At 43.1% G+C, this 21,364-nt stretch overlaps 1 protein-coding gene across 1 annotated transcript in view; it reads left to right on the top strand.

Moving 5' to 3' along the window:
* Nucleotides 1-758: 758 nt before the first annotated feature.
* GUCY2F (guanylate cyclase 2F, retinal) overlaps nt 759-21,364 on the top strand; it is a 38,797-nt gene continuing 18,191 nt past the window's right edge. Inside the window, exons 1-12 of the mRNA XM_030234549.2 lie at nt 759-1,497; nt 2,418-2,719; nt 4,201-4,555; nt 7,759-7,843; nt 11,765-11,861; nt 12,371-12,505; nt 13,773-13,853; nt 14,841-15,017; nt 15,875-16,031; nt 17,407-17,556; nt 19,413-19,561; nt 20,943-21,106. Coding sequence (XP_030090409.2) covers nt 759-1,497; nt 2,418-2,719; nt 4,201-4,555; nt 7,759-7,843; nt 11,765-11,861; nt 12,371-12,505; nt 13,773-13,853; nt 14,841-15,017; nt 15,875-16,031; nt 17,407-17,556; nt 19,413-19,561; nt 20,943-21,106 — 2,591 coding nt within the window. The remainder of the gene's footprint in view (nt 1,498-2,417; nt 2,720-4,200; nt 4,556-7,758; nt 7,844-11,764; nt 11,862-12,370; nt 12,506-13,772; nt 13,854-14,840; nt 15,018-15,874; nt 16,032-17,406; nt 17,557-19,412; nt 19,562-20,942; nt 21,107-21,364) is intronic.

Here is a 21,364-nt window from a genome sequence, read left to right as displayed (position 1 = left end):
TACTTACACACACAAAGGTTTTGACCTGACAGTTATTTGGGAGTTCTTTATCTAAATTCAAATCATAATCCTCCTTTCCCTTCATTTTCTGATTATCAGTTTATCCACCTTTCAATTTGCCAGATTTGAGACTCTGAGTCGCCCTTGAAAAATTTTTCCAGAAAGTTTTGAAATTGTATGCGCACACATACATCCCTAAGTATATGAATATGTGTGTCTATATATGTGTGAGTTTTTGTCTTTGTATGGGCTCTGATTCATATTCACAACCCACTGAGGATTTTTGAGGGAAGCTGATGGCCTAGCTGACTCCACCTTCCAATTTTCTTATATGGGTGTTTGTCTGCGTGACTTTGAAACTGTCTTTCCTAGGAGCCAGAAGCACAGTGTACCCATAGGTTGTACTTGGTGCTGCAAACAAAGCAGGCTCATTCCTCACTGCCTGGTTTCAGAGGATATTGCAAAGCATATTAAAATGTTCCTGTAAGTGTGCATTTAAGGGTTATGGCATGTCTGACACCAGTTGGACACTTCTCTGCGTGGTGAGGTGGCTGGTGGGGTGCAAGTGCACATGTCTGTGTGTGGGTTTGGCTCCCCAAAGACTTGTGCCTTGAGAGCTGTTGGGAAGCTTGGGCTGATCCAGCTGGAACAAATACATGTGGTGAAAGGCAAACATAATCTGCTTTCCTTCCAGCATCTGGTAATGCTCTGCCTGCCTTCCTGAAGAGCTTGGTGCAGATCCACCCACCTGTGAAACAATGTCATTTCTCCTCCAGGGTCCTCACAGCTCCTCCTGGCTGCTGTCGAGGCACATCAGAGTGCATCACTTCAACACTGGAAATTCATTCAAGACATTTTTCCAGGAGCTCTGGTGGCTGCTCTTTGGAATAATCCTACTTTGTTCCCCAGCACATTGCTCTGTCTTTAAAATTGGACTACTTGGACCCTGGAACTGTGACCCCTTCTTTTCCAAAGCCTTTCCCCATGTGGCTGCCAGGTTAGCTGTGGGACGAATAAGCAGAGACCCTTCACTCGATCTTGGCCACCGGCTGGATTATGTGATCCTGCAAGAAGAATGTGACACACCAAGAGCTCTGGTTAGATTTGTTGGCTTTGAAAAGCTTTCCTCAGCTTTTATAGGCCCTCTAAACCCTGGCTTCTGTGAGGTGGCTGCACACTTAGGGAAAAACTGGAATAAAGCTATCTTCTCATGGATGTGCATCAATTATAAGCTGGATTCCCCCATCCACCATAATGCATTTGCAAGGACTCTGCCCTCTCCAACCCAAATTTTGCTTGCAATAATGAAATATTTCAGGTGGGCTCATGTTGGTATCATTGCATCCAGTGATGATATTTGGAGGTACACAGCCAAGGAGGCAGCAAATGCGCTCAGGGACTATGGGCTACCTGTAGGCATTGTTACATCCATGCAGAAGGGAGAAAAAGGCATTGAAGACACCTGGAACAAGATTAAAGACGTTAATAACATTAAAAGTAAGTGTTTTGAGTCTCATTCCTTTTTTTAATTTTTTTTTTCCCCAGGTTAGGGACTGCATTGTTACCCAATGGATACTTTAGAGAATGAATACTTTAAGTGATTTAAGTCAAGCAGAATTTTATCTCTGATCCTAATGCAGACAGGGCTTCACATGAAAGAATGCTGGGCATTTTGTATGTGATGAATATAGACCAAAATCATCTACTACAACCTGAAAGGTTGGGTCCAGCTTGTCTGAAGAAAAAAAATATTTCCTAGATGGTTTTTGGTGCTTGGCTTGTGTAAAGAGGAGTTGTTAGGAAGGTTTCATATTAAAGGTGATTTGTACTGTGGAATATTCAAAAATCCATATCAATATCAAAAATCTTGCTTTGATGCTGCGTCCTGTATTTCAGATCTCCCCACCAGGCATTGGCCTCATGACATTTTGCAAGAAAAGGCACAGACTTTGGGACAGTCAAGCATGGACCAATGTTTAAACACAACCCAGCTGTGTCAACCTGAAATCTGTATATTTGGGGGCAGGGTGAGCATTTGGAGGTTGGGCACCGCTTACAGCTGTGTGGTGTCTGTCAGCTCAGGGCACACAGAGGGAAAGCTCAAGTTTTGGTCAATGACAGCAATGACCACAACTGCCCATCATCTTCACCTGTGCCTCACTTCTGTCAAAACTTCTCTCCATTCCCTTTTCAGCTCCAGAAATGGTTAACACCCACAGTCTCCTTTATGAGGTGTCACAGACCTCTAGAGGTTGAACAAAACAGGTGTGACTCTCAGCTTCCTCAGCTCGTAACATCAGAATCTGACCTGACAGAGTAGTTCAGGCAGCTCTTTTACTGGGGGTGGGGGCAAGAGCTGTTTCATGTTGAAAACCTCAGGCAGATTACTAACGCTCTCCACTGTCCTTGTGTTCCAGTTATACTCCTGTGCATGCATTCCGTTCTCATCGGAGGGCAGGAACAGGCCGCCCTACTCACAAAAGCTCTGGAAATGGGACTGGCAGATGGAAGATACATCTTTGTTCCCTATGACACTTTGCTGTACAGTGTCCCTTACCAAAACAACTCATTCAGTGTCTTTGATAATGACAGCAAGCTCCAGGAGGCCTATGATGCTGTGCTGACCATCACGCTGGAGTCTGGAGAAAGGACTTTCTATGATGCATTCAGAGAAGCTAAAGAAAGTGGTGAAATAATCAGGGATTTGGAAGCCACACAGGTAAGTATTCTTTCTCTTGGGCTTTTCTGGGACCTATCAATAGGAAACATAGCAATAGTTACAGAGAAAGTACAGGGAAGAGTCAATCCAGCCTGCACATTCTTAGTTTGAGAAAAATACAGAGAAATTTGAATGTAGTCTACACTCATCTGGAAAGGTCCCTTTTCCCAGATATCTGGCAATATAACTCACTTGGTTAAACTGTAGGACCATGATGGGAATTCAAGAGAAAGGGGCTGTGCCTGAGTCTCTCAGATTTGGTTTGCTATGTGCAAGCTGCAATGGACTTGAATTGAAAAGGTATCTCTTGAGGTGGATTAAGTCCATGGAGTGTGTAGGGAATCAAAATAAGATGTCCATATGACTGCGAATTTGAGGGGATGAGACAGACTAAAGAAATACTGGATGCTTCTAGAGGGAAATATTTAACACCATTGCTGTTGCATTCTTCTTAGCACTATAGTCAAAGTTACTCTTTGGCAGCATGATTATCTAAAAGTCCCTGGTAGCCTATTAACAACCAAATCAGTTTTTACCTTGAAAACATTTACAAGAATTAGAGAAACTTATAGTGGTGAAGAGATACAGGAGTCAGCTGAGCTATTCTTCAAATTTCCCTATGACATTTCAAAAAAATTACAAGTACTTTTAAGGCATAATTTATCAGATCTGCACGCTCTACTTTACAAGCAGATGAATAATGTCTTGAAAGCAATAATTTCTTTCCCTTCACTTTAATGAGAGCCCAGGTTAACTGTACTGAGTGTCGGGTTCTTCATTTCAGATATCAACATTTGATTAATTAATCCCACAAATGTCAGATTCTGTGGCTCCCAAGAGTACGCCTCATTTTTCTCACAGGTGTATGGCTCTAACCTCTCTTCACCTACCAGCTGTGAATGACCATGTGATTGCAAAAGTCACCATTTGTGTTAGAGCTTCCTAAATCAAGTCTGGCACGGAAGGGAGCAATGCAAACAGAAAAGGCTGTGTAACTCCACAGAACAAGTTTGCTGTGGCTCTGCTGTGGGATTTTTGCATCTTTGGGATAAATAATATTCTGACAGAGAAGACCAATTCTTTGGGCATGACACTTTTCCTGTCTTGGTATGGAGTCTCTGACTTTGATCTTCTATTTGTAGAAGATATTTTAGCAAAATGTTTTGAGGCAGGATAAATTTGTGATACATTTCAACTGAACATCAGGCTCAGAATCTTGGCTTTTCCCATCATAATGCAATTTTGTGTGGTTTTAAAAATATTTTGAAATTGCATTTTGTGAATCCACCATAAGAAAATACATATTCAAAGTCATGCATATATTGGGTCTAAGATTCTTCAAACCCTTTACTCTGTGGGCCTTAATGTTCTGGGGTCTCAGCATTTAAATTCACAACTTAGCCAGGGAGAAAATATTTTTGCCGCCAATCTCGAACTGAAGGTTAGGAGCAGTTTATCCTCAATTTGTCCTGTATTTTTAGGTTTCTCCACTCTTTGGAACAATCTATGATGCCATTTACTTCATGGCAATGGCTATGGACAGTGCACGGAGGAAAGGAGTCGGAGCCTCAGGAGCCACCATAGCTCAGCACACAAAAAACTTCAGCTTCCCTGGATTTAGTCACCGAGTGGAGACAGACAGCTGTGGGAAGGGGCTGGACAACTATGTGATACTGGACACAGATGGTCATGGGAACCAGCTTTCCCCAACCCACCTGCTGGACATGTCTTCAGGCTCTGTGCTGCCCCTAGGCCAGGCCATTCACTTTCCCAATGAAATTCCACCCAAACCAGACCCCAGCTGTTGGTTTGATCCAGATGTTCTTTGCACTGAAGGTAAGAAAGAAAAAAAGAACCAAAAATTGGGTGAAATGGCATTGAGTTCATGCTTCTAATTTCTTTCATCTTTTCTCTCACTCCAAGGGTTGCCCCTTTAAATTAGAACTCCCCAACCAGAAAACTCTAAATTCAAGGATCTAATATCAAAATGCCCAGTCATCACGCTGTTTGTAATGGGAATCCTGTGCAGAGGAAACACCATCGATCCACAATATTCTCTTATTGCTTGTTAGATCATAGAGCAATAGAATCACTGTGGTTAGAAAAAACCTCTAGGATCATTGAATCCTTAACCTACCACTGCCAAGCCTACCACTAAATATCACATCTACACAGTTTCTTCCACAATTCCAGAGCCATTAATCCCAGTACTCTCCTGGGCCAATAAGGTTGTTACCACTGTTATGTGCTGAAAGTGTTTTCTGGATCTAACACTCAACACCTGCCAGTAACCATTATATAACAGAGGCTGCACCCAGCACTGTGTCCCCGTCCTTCTGAAGGACAGGACACTAAGAGGATTTGCCTTGAAGACAGCCTAAGAGAGCTGCACAAGAGCAGATGCTCTCAGCATCCTGCCTGTTAACCCCTGCTTCTTTTTTCTGGTAGCCATGAGGAGTGAAGGACCATCAGAGCTCATCTCATTGAGAAAAAATGATAATCATTGCTCAAAATAATTTCAGTTATTATAGATAACAGAGGGAGTAATCAAAGGCCTGGGGGCAGAGATATCGGTGCTCCTTCCTAGGTTTGCCAGACTGGGCGCTGGGTATACCTATTGTTTTTAAATTGAGGCAACTATGGTGTGGTTTTAAATTTCATAGGGAAGCCAAATACTTAGGATAGGGTACTCAAGCTCCTCTTGACATATTTACTTAAAATACTAAGCATTTATACCTATTGCTCCAGGATATGTCTTAAACAGATGAAATTACATCTATGGAATATTTCATTCAGTAGCTAAGAAAACCATTCTCTTGGCTTAGCCGTAGCTGAGCTGACACATAAATCAGTGTCACTCTATGAAAACTGGAGATGTACTGATCTTGTAGCAACTGGCAAGCAATAGAAGAGATAAGTATAATACTATCATATATCTAATTTTACACTGCCCCTAGGAACAATGCAGCAATTTAACATCTCATTGCAGTCTATGGAAAAATCCCACTGATTTTTAGAGAGCTCGGATTTTATGTTCGTACCTTTACAAAGGCATAAAGCTCTAGGCATCTGTCAATTAAACCGTAATTTATTATGATTGCTAGGATTTCAGAGACTGAACTTTATGGCTAGAATTAAATACAAGGCTCACTCTAGCTTTTGTACGAGGTTAGGCTTGGAGGGGTGTTGGATGTGAAGTTTTCAGGCTGCTCTGCTTCCTAGCTCCAGTTTCACCAGGAGCAGGGCTGAGCTGGTGTTCCCAGGACATAGACACACACACACACACACACACTGTAGACACAGCCATTCACTGGCACAATAACACATACAGGAGAGTTATAGAGTTATGTCTTTACAGACATTGCTGGGACATGGACATCAGAAATGGCCTGGTGCTGCTCTTATGCACTTCCTAATTAGACTCCAAGCTTGATAGCAGATCTCACAGCTTCAACTCCCTCAGACTCACAAATGCGTCCTTTGGTAGATGGTCCAAACCTAAATTCCCCCACAGCCATCCCTCAATCCCTTCAGGCTCTGCAGGAACTGACTCCAGACTTGTGGTCTCCCACAGGCTGCAGCCTCCAGGACTTACCTTCCCTGTGAGTTAGGTTGATGTCAAGTCTGTAAATGTCATACACAGTCAGAGAGCACAGCTACCCAGGAAAAAACATAGATAGGGTTAAGAAGGTGGGAATGACTGTGCTGATCAAGCACCTGGAAAAAATGCACAACATGGTGACGTGTGACCAGCACCCCCACCCTCTCACATACTTGAGCATTCCTGACCCATTCTATCTCTCTCTTTACAAATGTTTGCTCTTTCCCCTAAATATCCTGTGAGAAGTTTCATGTACTCCCACAGTTCCCTTAAAGCATTCCCTAATGACTTTAACTCAATCCCGTAAGTTCCCTCAAGCATGCTGTGAGTTTGTTTTTTCCCATAAGCTCATAATTAGCTGACTTTCACTTCTGCTTAGTTGTGAAGTATGGTATGGCTTGGGAGGGACCTTTCAAGGCCATCCATCTATTCCAATCCCACACTAGACCACGTTGCTTTAAGTCCCATGGAACCTGATTTTGAACACTGCCAGGGATGGGGCAGCCACAGCTTCCATGGGCAACCTCTTCCTGTGTTTGTGTGAGGACAGTCAGGGCCTGGGGCTCTAGACTGAAGCAGCGAAATTTCAGCTAAATTTCTCTGATTTTTCCTGAAACAAATACCAATTTTCAAAAATGCCTTCAGCTTTCACTGGAATGCTCTAGGTCTGAGTGCTTGCAGATAGGTGCTAGTGTAACGCAGAGTCGTGAACCTTTCGTCAACCCAAATTTCTCCATGTTTGTTTGTGTTTATAATCTATGGATGTAAGCAGAATAAATAGAAAAATTAGAAAACTGAAGAGACAGACACAGCAAACAGTTCCCACTGGAATTTAGCTTATGCAGTCATATCAGCTTCCCTTAGCTCTCTAGTAAACACACTCATCACCAAAGTATCTGGCTCCAGTACTTTCTGCTGATGGATGTGTTGAGGAGAACATCAACCTTCTGCTGCTCCTCCTCTTCTTCTCTTTTCACCATTAGAAATCTGCAGCAGAGAATGAAAATGCCCAGATGGGCCAGTGACTCACCCTGGCTGTTGGTTTGGTACCACAAGATAAAGATTTTTCAGCATTTCAATTCCTCGAGAGAAAAGGGCCAAATGTTAAAGAGTTATGAACTTTGCAGAAACTTCCTCTAAAACTTAACACTTCCCCATGAGTCTATTTATTTACTTGAAGAAAAACTGCTCTAAGTCTGGTTTAAAAAAAAAAAACTGCATGGAAATAAACAATTAGCATAGCTGAAGTCTTATGTATGCCAAGTTAGAAAGTATTTGTGTATTCATAAACAAACATCGCATTAAAATTGTCTTCCAGCATTCTTTTGGCTGAATATTTGACTTTTTAATCCAATGGCCTGATATTGATGTTTTTAATATTATTGCCTAAATCAAAATGATTTTCTAATTCACTGATTCTTTTCCCACCTTTGCACAGGGATTGAGCCTGCTGTCATTTTCTTGGGAGTAATGCTGTTATTTGTCCTGGTGTTGTGTGCTGTGGGCCTGGCTTCTCTCATCAGGTGAGAACTGCAACATGTATTTGAGTTAGTGCCACGTTTAACTTCTCTGTTAGGCTTGTCCTTTAGCCGGCAGTTTAGATTCTGCACACACAGAAGGTCTGATTTTGCTCTTGGCTCTCCAGCCACATATCTCTTCATATTTTTGGTGTGCTGGCCCTGGTAGCATGCCAGGCATTCACCAAAGGCATTCTATCTCTCCCTACTTCAGCTGGACAGGGGAGAGAAAATACAACAAAGGGTCAAGATGGGGTCAGGAGGGGATCATTCACCAATTACCACAACAGCCAAACTGGACTTGATGTGGGGAAATTAAATTTATTACAAATCAGAGTAAGATAATGAGAAATTAAATAAAATCTTAAAAACACCTTATTCCCATCTCCCTCTTCTTCCCAGGCTTAACTTACTCCCAAATTCTCTACTTCTCCCCACCAGTGGCACAGGGGCCAGGGAATGGGAACTGCAGTCAGTTCATCCCACATTGCCCCTGCTGCTCCTTCCTTCTGAGGGGAAGGGCTCCTCACACCCTTGCCCTGCTCCAGCAGTCTGTTTCTGGACGTTTCTGAAGCATTTGAAAGGTGGTTATCACTTTGGAAGTGCAAAGGATGATATATAAACCAAAGACAGGAATCTGTTATGGGACCATGAGGGTTGAAACCAAGTAGTTTTCTTACTCCAGATAATTCTTGCCTGAATTTCTGTCTTTAATATAACCATGTTTCCAATTAAACATGTGAGGCTGACCCTTTGTGTTTTCTTCATGCACTAAAAAGAAGGAAAATACCTCTGGAGAGAATTTGAAGCCATTATTTAGGACAAGTTGATTCACTCCCTGGTTTGATCTGGGGTTCAGCTCCCTGGTCATTCCCATTATATATGTATTGGTCTGGGCATGAGATCCATAGAGTAAAGTCAGCAGTGTTCTGGGGAAGGAATAATTTCCCATAATTTCATGTCACATCTGAGTCCCAACTCTATATCCAAGGTAGAAATGTGCCAGAATGGATTGGTTGGTTCAGGAGCTATGGATTGCTCTTGGCAAGGTCACTATAGCCCCTGGAGTAGTTTGTCTCTAATTATTGATGTCCACATGACTGAACTTAGAGTGAAAATAGACTGAAATTAGAAGGCATATTTACTGAGCAGCAAGGACTTGAGCAGAGCAGAGTTCTTAGATTGTTCCTCCAGATTTGCCTCTCAACTCCAAGACATGTTTGGTCGCCACTCCTGAATCATCCCTCCAAACCCAGAAATAAGGCACGGAACACCCCAAACAGCTCCCCCACTTTCACAGCTGCTTCTGATAGAGCTGCAGACGCTGATGAGGTTGCCTCCACCCACCCACCCACTCTTGGAAACCCTGCTCTGTTTACAGGCCACCAGCCTCTACAATTAAGTAAATAAATGACAATCTTTCTGCCTACTCTATTCGTAAGCTCTTCCACAAGCACCAGGCTGTGCTTGGGAAGGCTTGGTCATGAGAAAAGATGTATGGCCATCTGCAAGGGAAGAAAAAGTCCAGCATGACTCAGACAATGATTTATATTAGGAAGGGGCATGTCTGGAACTAAATTTAAACCACAGCATGGTCTGAGTTGAAATGTGGAAGCTCTGGTCTAAGCTCTGTCAGGGATCTGGTGCATGACCTTAAATGAGTCACTCCACTCTCTCTGCTTAGCTTTTGGCAGAGGGATGCTTTCCTCCCTACTTAGGGAGAGGATGTGATTTATCAAGCAAGGTTTTTCAGATGGACTTTTGAAAGGTACATAAGTGATGATTTTTTCATGAAGATGAGTTGGGTGCCTTGGGACAGTGTGTTTAGAGAAATGTCATCCCAAGTACAGCCTGTGGTAATGTGGCCAAGGCTTCCACTCAGCTTCAAAAAGCTGCCTGTGCTCTTCTAAAATGTCCAGAATGATACATCGAGAGGAAAAGTGAATTGTGGTGATTTGGGGTTATTTTATGTGGTGGTGTCCTTCTACAGTAACATCAGCAGAAAGAATCCCTATTGTCCACCTCATCAGGGAAACAGGAGAGTGCAGATCAGTCATCTGCTGTAGTGTTAACAGAATTCCTTAAGCAAAAAAAGTGACACTGAGGGCAATGGGGGAGCTTTCCCTTCCCTTTTCTGCTCCTGGTTGAGGTGTTTTTGACTGTCTAATAGATACTGCTGCTGTGTGGTCAGTGTTAGTCCCTGATGTCCATTGAAGCAATGGGATCAAAATGATAAGGTGTGATGTCATGTGTGCCATACTGCTCATCCCCTGCAGCTTTTCCCTCTGTATAAACCTGTGACCATTACAAGGGCACATCTTGCTCTGTGCTTCAAAATGCACCATGCTATAATGTAGACATTCAGACAGCATGTTTAGACAGTAACTTGTGTCCAGGCAGCTCTTATAAATTAACTACACTTCAGCTTCAGTCCCTAAGAAAGGCTGGTGTGCCTAAATGTGGTTTGCTCATGACCAGACCAGCTGGACTAATAAAACTTGTTTTTGTCTCCTAATGGAGAATGACTTGGGATATGACAAATAAAAGCGAGCAAAACAAAACATGCTTACATACACATCCAATTAATATTTGTAAGCAGATTAAATCCAGTTGTCTATTTGTGATGAGACCCTTTGATATAATAGCTTTTGTTGCTATCCATGTTGAAACGGGTAATCCATGACTTGGGATTTAAGTCCAAGCCAAGGCATGGTGATTTGTGCACTTCTTTCACCAACGCCCATCCCCACTCCCACACCACTTTAGACCTTAAAGATCATGTAGTTCCAAACACTCTGCCATGGGCAAGGACACCTTCAGCTACACCAGGCTGCTCAGAGCCCCAGCCAACCTGCCTTTGAACACTTCCGTGGGTGGGGCTGGCACAGCTTCTCCGGGTAACATCTGCCACTGCCTCTGCACCTTCACAGAAAATAATTGCTTCCTAATATCTGATCTAAACATGCACTCTTTCAGCTGGAAACCATTCCCCTTTCTGTCACTCCATGTCCCTGTCAAAAGTCCCTCTCCAGCTCTCTTGTAGCCCCTCTCCTTAGGCCCTGGAAGGTGCTCTAAGGAATCCCTGAAGCCTTCTCTTCTGCAGGCCGAACAGTCCCAGCTGTCTCAGCTGCCTCCATAACAGAGGTGCTCCAGCCCCCTGATCATCTTCACAGCCTTCTCTGGACCTGCTCCAACAGGTCCATGATCTCCATAAGTCAGGAGCCCCAGAGTTGGATGCAGCACTGCAGGCAGGGTCCAATGGTGCAGGGAAGCCAGGTGTGGGGAATTCAGAGGAGGTGTAAACTGGCTACCTACCTGTAGCAGGTTGACTCTGGCTGGGTGCCAGGTGCCCACTCAGTTTCTCTATTACTCCCTTTCCCACTGCACAGAGGAGAGAATAAGATGTAGAACGACCAGCAGGGTGAGATAAGGCAGTTTTATTACAGCAAAAAGAAAGAAACAAGCGGAGGTCTGTGCATGCAAGAGCTGAAGAGGAAACAGGTCAGTCTCCACTTCCCATAAGCAGCAATGTTCGGACACTTCCTGGGAAGCAGGGCTTCAGCACATGTAATGGATCCTCCAGAAGGCAAACACTGAAAACTCACAAATGCCCCCCCCCCCTCCTCTCTCCCTTAGCTTATATATCTGAGCTGATGTCATGTGGCATGGAATACCCCTTTGGCTAATTTGGGTCAGCTGCCCTGGTTGTGTCCCCTCCCAGGATCTTGCTCTCTCCCATTCCCTGTGCTGAGGAGAAAGAATGACAGAAGGACACTGATGCTTGGCAGCAGCCAAAACACTGGTTTGTTATCAGCACCCATTCAGCTACCAGTGCAAAGCACAGCCCTGTAAGGGCTGGGTATGTTGCCTCGGTCAGACTCAATGCAGTACCTAAAATTGGTAACTGTGGCTCTCCAACTCTTGCAGGCAGAGCATCTTGAACAACCAACTTTTCAGGGGTCCGAACAAGATCATACTGACCTTGGATGACCTCGTCTTCATCAACCCAGAGATACATAGAAAGGTGAGTCTTTCTACTCATGAAAGGAATCTGGTGGAACACTCTAGAACAGATTTGCTGTGTGGTATTTTCATACTGAAGAAGCTCTGGAAGCATCATTTCACTTCTTCATGTCATTTCCCCCTGCAAATTAGAAAATTTCCCATATACTGAGTGCTTTTGAGTTTCAGATAAGATGTCAGAGCTTTTATGATGAGGTAAAATCATAATCTTGATTGTGTTTCTTCTAACTGCCAGGTCGTATTCCTTGTTCTTGAGGTTAGATGGTACACCACAAAGCATGCAAAAAAGATAAACCATCTCACCTTCTAAAATAAAGTGTCTGCGTTCAAATATACTTGGAACCATTCCTGGTCCATTCACAGGAATAGTTCATACCCAGAACAGGTGATGTGCTGGGGGACACTCCCGTGATTTCCCTACCCAGAAATCCATGCTGCAAGGCAGAGCTGGAATGGAGCTTTACACCAAGAGGTGGTAGCTGCCTAGCACCTGCTTTCCTTGCCTTCCAGAGGCTGACCTTGGACAGTCTGACTGATGCAAACAGCATAGCAGCCAAGAACAGAAGCCTGATATCCGTAACCCGCTCTGCTTCCTTGAAAAGCACAGTGGCCACCCATGAAACCTCCAATGTGGCTTTGTATGAGGTATGTGGGGACCTCAAGCAGCCTTCTCTCCCACTGCTTCTGTGCACTGGACTGCTCCAGGGGGAAAAGTGTTTGGCTGCAGTACTGTAGGTCCTGGGATGGAGATAGTTTGAGCAAACCCTAAGTATGAAAATAAGTTACTCCCAAGCATGGACTTGGCAGTGTTTAGGGCAACTCTGTCCCAACCCTCACCCTGACACCTGGAGTCATGTGGGATGGGAATATTCAACATACACATGTAACATTGCAGTCTGGTCCTGTTAGAGAAGTCAGCCCCTAAGGTGGTGGCACCATAAAGAACCTTTCTTACAAGACAGTCTTTATTTGGTGACATCTCTAATAAGGAACTTTATTACGAGACAGGATCCAAATACACAAATGGACACTCAATTACCCTTTGTGGCAATAGGACTGGATGGAGCTTAAGCAGAGGCAATGGCCAAGAAAACTGACGCCATCCATCAGGTTTTTCCTGAAAATGCAGCTTTTTGAAAAAATGGCATGGTAACTTTTCCTGAAGAGGAGCAAAATAAATTTGATCAATCATTAATGCCAGAGAAAAGCTCTGGTCCGAGTTAGTTTCCTTTAAAATCAATTTATTGCTGTTTATCAGATACCAAGAAACCTTCCAGGCATGAAGTTGTGATCCAGGTGAAGGTTCTGCTTCTCCCCTTTTTTAAGGGTTTGCTGTGTATATTCTTATTTGGGTTCAGTATATAAATAATCGGGTGCCAAGAACATTAAAAATCCCCAGCCACTTTCATAGTCAAGGACCTGAAATTCAGACCTGGACCCCAATGTTATGGGTTGCTCAGAGATTTGCTCTGTCAGTCACCCACCTGTATTGGGATTAGGGGACTGGAGCTCTCTTAAGAGGAAAGGTTGAGGGAGTTGAGCCTGTTCAGCCTCAAGAAGAGACAACTGAGAGAGCACCTCCCTGATGTCTATAAATCTCTGAAGGGAGAGCATAAAGAGGACAGAGCCAGGCTCTTCTCAGTGGACAAGAGGAAAGAGAAAGAAACTGGTGCACAGAAAGTTCTACCTGAACATGAAGAAGAACCTAGCTGTGCAGGTGACCAAGCACTGAAATAGATTGTCCAGGGAGGATGTGGAGTCTCCCTCACTGGAGATATTCTGGAACTGCCTGGACACAATCCTGTTCCATGTGCTCTAGGATAACCTTTCTTAAGCAGGGAGGTTGGACTAGATGGTCCATCACTGCTTTCTTCCAACCTTAACCATTTTCTGATTCTGCAATTGTGGACAGGGAGACCAGGTGTGGCTGAAAAAATTTGAGACAGGAGCAGTTCACAATCTGAGGCAAAGCTCCACCAGCATCTTAAGGAAGGTAGGAACATGGGATGATGACATGTGGAGGGAAGGTTTCTCAGGGGGTGGTTTTGCCTTCAGGGTGTGTTTGTTGCCCTTGCCTCATGTCTATCCACTAAATCATGCATTGTGGTTGTCAGTGAGTCTTGTCTGGTGAAATGTGGCAGAGTGGACCATGCACAACTGCATCTGACAAATTTACCAAGATCCATATGTCAGTCAGCAGCTTGTGAAACCCCACCCCAGACCTGCCACTTCCAAACTGGTCCAGTGTTAAATGTACAATGAATCTTTCAAGTGATCTTGCCTGCAAAGGCAGAGTGGTTTGGGGAATTCATCCCTCCACAGTGTGAGGCACTGGTAGATATTTTCATGTATTATGTTGACAGTGTGACACAGACACAGTTGTGCATTTCTCTGGAGTTTGCTTTGTATGTCCACCTAAGGTGCCTCTCAGATGCTTAACTTTGGTCTTCAATTTTATTGTTACAAATGACAAGAAAGCATACTTGTTTTCCAAATTCAAGGGAATTAGTTGTTGACAGCTATTGCTAACATAGCAGTGGCATTTTATGCATGTAAAAGCAACAAATTTACCTGGACATGTCTCCAAAGACACCACTGATGGATGACTTTGGACTCTCTAGGTATGGTGTTGTTTCCAGTTCAGAGCAAGATCCACATGCTGAACTTAATCTACCCCAGCAAAGCCATTCTGGCCTAGTGAGAGATTCAATTCAGTTTGTCTAAACAAAACACAAGCTTCTGTTTAATTTGCTTTTGTTATTTTTCTTTCTTTGTATAATATATAGACTAAGGAAAACAAAACTTGAAAAGAGTGTTGAGTAGCCAAAAATAGGCACCAGAGGGGTTGTTTGCATCCCCATCTCTCTGTGGAAGGCTGTTTGGGAGTACAAGTGTGAAAAGGGCAACTAGTGATACCAAGGAGCTACCAAGCAGATGTCTGGCTGACCTGGTCTCACTGTGATTCGCTGTCTTGTTTCAGATGAAAGATCTGCGTCATGAAAACGTGAATCTGTTCCTGGGCTTTTTCTCGGACTGTGGCATCTTTGCCATAGTGACAGAGTACTGCTCACGAGGCAGCCTGGAGGACTTGCTGAGAAACGAGGATATGAAACTGGACTGGATGTTCAAGTCCTCTCTTGTGATGGATCTAATTAAAGTAAACCCATTGCTCCTGCTGAGGCATGATCTGAAGGGAACTTTTATGAGGACTAAGCTATTTCAATCAGGATGTTGGTTTTTTAATGACAACACAGGGAAAACAAATTGTATCAGTCCTTAAATGAGCCTTCTTATCCTTGTTTTGTTTCCATCTGAGACAAGCACCATTTGGGGTAATAGAAGTACAGCAACACAGCAGGACAAGAGACTAAAACTATGTATCAGGATGCAACTGATCACCCACAACAACAGAATTTTGTGACAAATGTATTCATTGCAAAGGCCCTTTCTTGGTATAATTTAGAAATGCATCCACCGTAGATGGCTGCACGCATGGTCCCTTTAGCAGTGTTCACACTTCCAATCATGTCCCATGTTTTCATGTCTTAATGGTGAACTACTAATCTGGAACTGGTGGATTCCAGAGTAGACCACCAGAACCATTCTTGTAGTCTGTGATCTGCCTTCTGAACCTCCTTGGCAGAGATAGGCAGGGACACCCAGCTCCTCATGACTTCCTTTGACCTATTTCATAACACTTGTGTCCACTTTCTTATCCTTGCCTAAAAGCAGAACTTCTGGGTGCAGTGAGATGCAGGGCTACAGAGGGAGGCATCTGGCTCCTCCTGAACCTGTCAGACCTTTACTGCTTTAGGGTCCAGACAAACCTATTTCATGTGCCTAATCCATTTCTACACTTCTCTCGTGGTTTGTTGTTTCAATCATTACTGCATTTGACCTAGAGTCAATGCTGCATTTGATGCTTATCTGTGACAAGGTGGCTTGGTGTCTCTGAGTGCTGATGGATAAGATAATTCTTAAGGATCAACCTGGATTTTTTTCTGTGTTTCATAGGGAATCAGATATTTGCATCACCGAGATTTTGCCCATGGACGTCTCAAGTCCCGTAACTGTGTTGTGGATGGCCGGTTTGTCCTGAAGATCACTGACTATGGTTATAATGAGATCTTAGAGGCACAGAAATGCCCCTATATTCAGCCATCCCCAGAAGGTAGGTGTGATGAGGAAATATTTTTTTTTAAATATTGATTTAACAGATGTTTGTCCAAGTACAATTTCAGGCCAGTGGCCACACAAAGCCACATGTGTGCTCGGTCTCATGCTCAATCTCACTACATCTAGTTTCCTCCATACCATGCACTGTTATAAGAAAGGGTAAGCAAAGTTTTTTTTCAGACTGCCTGAAAGTGAAGCAAATAGCAGAGAAATGTGGTAAAGAAAATATATTTTACTGTAAGTAGTGACAGAACTTCAGCTTGTTGCAGTTGGAGAAGGACTGAATTGTCCCTGAAATCTTATCAGTACTGCAGCCAGTAGAATGGCTTCACATCCTTAGACCCAATCCTATATTTAGAGTTTATGTTATCCCAAACGAAAAGACACTTTTTCTTGTTGAAATAAGTCATCTAAAACATAAAATTATGTAGGTCTCTTTGAAATAGGTCCTCTACATGCCAGTCACCAAAGGCTGCCACATGAGATTCCCACCACTTTAGACCAACACTTATGGGATCAGGTTTGGAGACTTGGACAGGATTTCTTTCACGTGGCCATTGCTTTGGGGTTCCTCTGGTATCCTAATTTATTCTTGAAACCTGTTTTCCAACAGCATTTCATGGTTTGATCCCTCTGTCATGGGATTTGATGCTTACAGCTTTTCAGTGTCTCAGATAGGGCAGTTGTTAGACAGAAGACTTTCTTCTCCTCTCTTACAGAAGATAAACACATTTGCAGTGGCAGAAATTTTCCATATCCCCGTTACTCAGAATGCACAGTTACCAGGGTAACAAAATCTCAGTTTGAAGATTCATTTCTTCATGAAGGTGGATATATTTCTCAACTGTGTCTTTTGTCACTTGAACTATTGGTTATAAAGACTGTGCATCAGATTGTTACAAACTGCTTTAACAAAAAGTATTTTCATCTAAAAAGAACTACAGAAAATATGTTGTTAATTGTTGCTTTGTAAAAGAGCAACAACTGTAACAAGAATTTCAATATTTGATGCCAATATTTTGTCTCAGGAATATTTTCAATCAAAAAAATGGTGTTAAAGCTTCTGGCAGTGGTGAGATGAATTCTTATGTTGAAGTTCGTGGGTGGTGTTATATGATAGAAATTGCTGGTGTGGCATTTTTTAAAAAAACCCATAGAGTAAAACTTGGAAAATTCTTTTTTTTTTTTTTGGCAGCACAGAAGTTTAGTATTTCTAACGTACCACTAGAAGTAAAAGATTTGATTCAGTAAATAATGTAATACTTTCCAACCTTTCATCAAATGACTGACATAAGGTATTCATTTAAGCATTTACTTTGCAATAGTCTGAGTTAAAGTGTAAGAAATGTGATGCTCTGAAATCTGTTTAGAATTGCTCTGGACAGCTCCTGAGTTACTGCGGGACCCAGACATGTGCAGGAAAGGCACAATCAAAGGGGACATTTACAGCTTTGCAATCATCCTGCAAGAAGTGGTTGCTCGGGGTCCACCTTACTGCACGTCAGAGCTCTCAGCTGAAGGTAGGCAACTACTGCAGTATATTTTTAAAGCTTTGTGCAGAGCACTTTATAAAAGGCCTGGCCAAGTCCCCTCACTAATAAGGCAATAATGTATTAGTGTCATGACCTTCTTCAGTGGCAGAAGTGTGATTTCAACACAACACTCATAATGAACATCAAAATGTGTAGTTCTCATCACAGTCTTGGTACATGCCTCATCACTGCTTTCACTGGGATCAGGGTTCTGGGTGCTCTCCAGGATGCTTCAGGCCCCTGCAGCACCCCCAGTTCCCTGTGCAAACTCGGACTTTTCACCATAGTATGGGGTGAAATCTGAGGGCAGTACTTCCCATATTTTAGAAACTCCTTTGCTTCCCACTCATTGTCCCTATTTTGTGCATCATGGAGGCTGAAGTTTTTTGAGCTGGACCCCTTGCCAACATCCTATTTCATCCATCTGCCCATGTATTTGTCCTTAACCCTTTCCTTTCTAAAGAGACTCTCTCTTCAACAGAGGTCAAAGTGATGTATCATTTTGCTTATGTGTATCAGGAACAGCAAACAGGTGAACTCTTTAGGAGCTGCTCGTGGTGCAATCATGTTGTGCATCCATGGGAAGAACAAACACACTGCAGTGTCAGGTCACAAGCACTTAAACAGGGAGGGAGTGACAACAATCTAAAATTAGCTGATTTCAGTGACAGCCCATTCTCAACACATTTTAAGCTGGACAACCATCAAGTTGGGCATGACAACTCAGTATGTGCCAGTCCAGCTGGAAAAATGGGGCCCCGACTTTTCTATGCCTGAAGCTGCTGTCACAATGCAATGACAATGATGTTAATGGTGTATCCCACTCTGTAAATCAGAGCTGGACCTGTGATGTAGACTATGATGCAATTAGCAGGTTTCTCCCACCTCATCCCTCCTGAAGAACCTCCAGCAAATGCTGAACACAGTTCAGTCCTGTTTTCTAACCTGATAAAATGATGAATTTCCACGCATTGTGTCTCAGTCCTGAGGAGCTTTCACTTGTGAACATTTAAACAATCTGGGGAAGGCATTTCCTCTCAGCTGGCCCTGGAAATATTGGGGCCAGATGTTTTGATTAGTTCATTTGGCGGAGTCTGGGGGGGATGAGCCAAAGATCTTTAAAGTAGGCTGTAAATGCTGAATAGCTTTGAGTACTCACAGAACAGCAGGATTCCTGCCAGAGAAGGAGGCTTTCACTCCGTTTGCCTCTCTGCACTGAGCAAAATAAGATTTCAAATACCATAACTTTCGTGGGTGTTAAATGACTGACTTCTCAGGGTTTGAAAACCCAAGCCCAGTTCTTTACAAGCCTCATTTCTAGGAAGGGAGATCTAGACAGGGAGTCATTTCCCAGACACTGTTTTGAACTCATCCTCTCCCCCTTAACATAATTTCCACTGTTGCCACTCCCAGCAACCTCCTACGTCCTGGTTCCCAGTTAATGATGAAGAATCAGAGGCTGGTATCCTTCCTGTCTGGTCTCAGCCATAAACCTCTGCTGTCTTAGAAGACTGCAGGTCCTAGTGGAGAGAGTCAGAGGCAATTTCATTAAATACAAGCCTGCAGGCTCACACATCCATCTGTCACACATCCTTCCCCCATCCAGCCACTTTATTACTCATAACCTAGTTCTCCAGGGACATGAATCTTCTTTAAATCCTTCAAGAGACTCCTGAAAGAGAAAACAGAAACTTCCAGCTTCATTTGGCACAGACACTGGGTGCTGAGGACTAAGAGTGACAGCTGAAGAAGCAAGACAGGGACACAAAAAAAGGTCCACGTCCTTTGCCTATATCAAGGCCCTCCATCTTACAGTGTGCTTCCCATCCTTCTCTTTGCCACAGAAATTATAAAGAAAGTGAAGAAGCCCCCTCCCCTGTGTCGCCCAAACGTAGCTCCTGAAGTAGCCCCCCTGGCATGCATCCAGGTAATGAAGCAATGCTGGGCTGAAGCCCCTGAACGACGCCCAACCTTCGAGGAGGTGTTTCATAAGGTCAGTGAATAAAGAAGCTGGTGTAATCCCATTGTTTGTTCTTGGCAGGGAAGTGTTTTGTTGTTTGGGTTTGTTTTGGTTTTTTTTTTTTTTTCCTTGCTTTAACTCAGTTGTTAAAGAATGAAGAAGCTGCAGAGCCCTAGACTTGTCCTGACTTAGGGGTGATGAAGCAGCCTGGACATGGGCTTGATATCTTCACTTTAGCAGTGTACTTGCACAGATGGTCTCATGGAGATGAAAGATTTGTTAATTATTCACTTTCAGACCAATTTTTCTTTTAATCTCCTTAAGTGTTCAAATGGTAACTATAAGGAAAATTCACCAAAGACTGTTAAAGGCAAAGATACAACATTTGGCATAGGAGGTCTCTCAATCCCAGGTTGGTGGAAGCTTGGAGAATATCCAGGCAAATATGACTGTCCCTGAGGCCTGTTTAAACAGCTTTCCCAGATATCTGTTACTGGCCAGTCTCATGGACAGGTACTGGCAAAATAACCCCCTTTCTGATCAAACAATGTAGTTCCTGTGTTCTTATAAGGTGATAGAATCATAGACTCATTAAGGTTGGAAAAGACTTTTAAGACCATCAATCATCAACCGTGTACCAAAACCATGTGTGTTGTTAAACCATGTCCTCAAGTGCCATATCCACATGTTTCTAACAGGGATGATAACTCCATCCTGAGCAGTCTGTTCCAAACAGGTTTTACAAACCCTTTCTGTGAAAAAAATTATCAATATCCAATACAAACCTTCCCTGACACAACTTCAGGGCGTTTCCACAAAACAGGTAAACAAATATGCTTAATTTTTGCCTTTTGGTTTTTTGAAGCTGTGAATAATTTTGAACCTGCTGACTTTGCTGTTTGGTCTAAGGTAGCCTCTAAAGTCACAAATTATCCAAAAGTTCCAGCAGCTCAACTTCAGGTCAGGAGGAGAAAGCACAACTCAGTGAAGAACTGGGAATGGAGGTGGCAGTACACATGCATGTCAGTGTGCAAAGGTGGATTTAAGTGATGTTAAAAGGTTGTAAGTGTTGCTAACATCCTGAACTTTGTGCCTCTGAATGCAAAGTTTTGCAAGTTACCCTAAAGATTGTTCATGGGATAAATGGGGTTGTGAACCGGCAGCCTGACAAGACTCTGTAACAATGTACACGTTGACAACTACTGTAAGTTGTGTTTCATCTAACTCTCACTGATTGGTGCAAATTCACCCTTTAATTCACCTTTCCCCTTTATCTTTGAACTTTTGCCATTGAAAAATCCAGTCTTTAGCATGACACCTCCAAAGAAATGTTTGCTTTTTGTTCCTTTCCAAACTCAGAGTGCTACAGTGGTGTAAAGAGACAGACAAATAACTCTCCAGTTCGATTTTACAGTTCAAAATCATCAACAAAGGGAAAAAGACCAATATCATTGACTCAATGCTCAGGATGCTTGAGCAGTACTCCAGCAACCTGGAGGATTTAATCAGCGAGCGGACTGAAGAGCTAGAGGTTGAAAAACAGAAGACAGAAAAACTGCTGTCACAAATGCTTCCACCGTGAGTACTGGTACTTTGGGTGGTAAAAAATCCCCAGGAAACCAAACCAAAACCACCCCAAAACAAGCCCATATCTGGTCTGGACAACACCCTTCCCCAGAAATGAGCAACATTGTAGACCTGACCGTCAATTTTGACAAGCACCTTCAAATCAAACTAAGAAACTCTAATCATTGCTGGTTACAGCCATATAGTGGAAGATCTGAACACAGAAAACCAAGAGTCTGAGCTCTTGAGCATGCACTAGAAAAAGGTTTG

The sequence above is a fragment of the Serinus canaria genome, chromosome 1 (assembly GCF_022539315.1).
Source record: "Serinus canaria isolate serCan28SL12 chromosome 1, serCan2020, whole genome shotgun sequence".
Classification (NCBI taxonomy): Eukaryota; Metazoa; Chordata; class Aves; order Passeriformes; family Fringillidae; genus Serinus; species Serinus canaria.
This window is presented reverse-complemented; position numbering and strand designations above follow the sequence as displayed.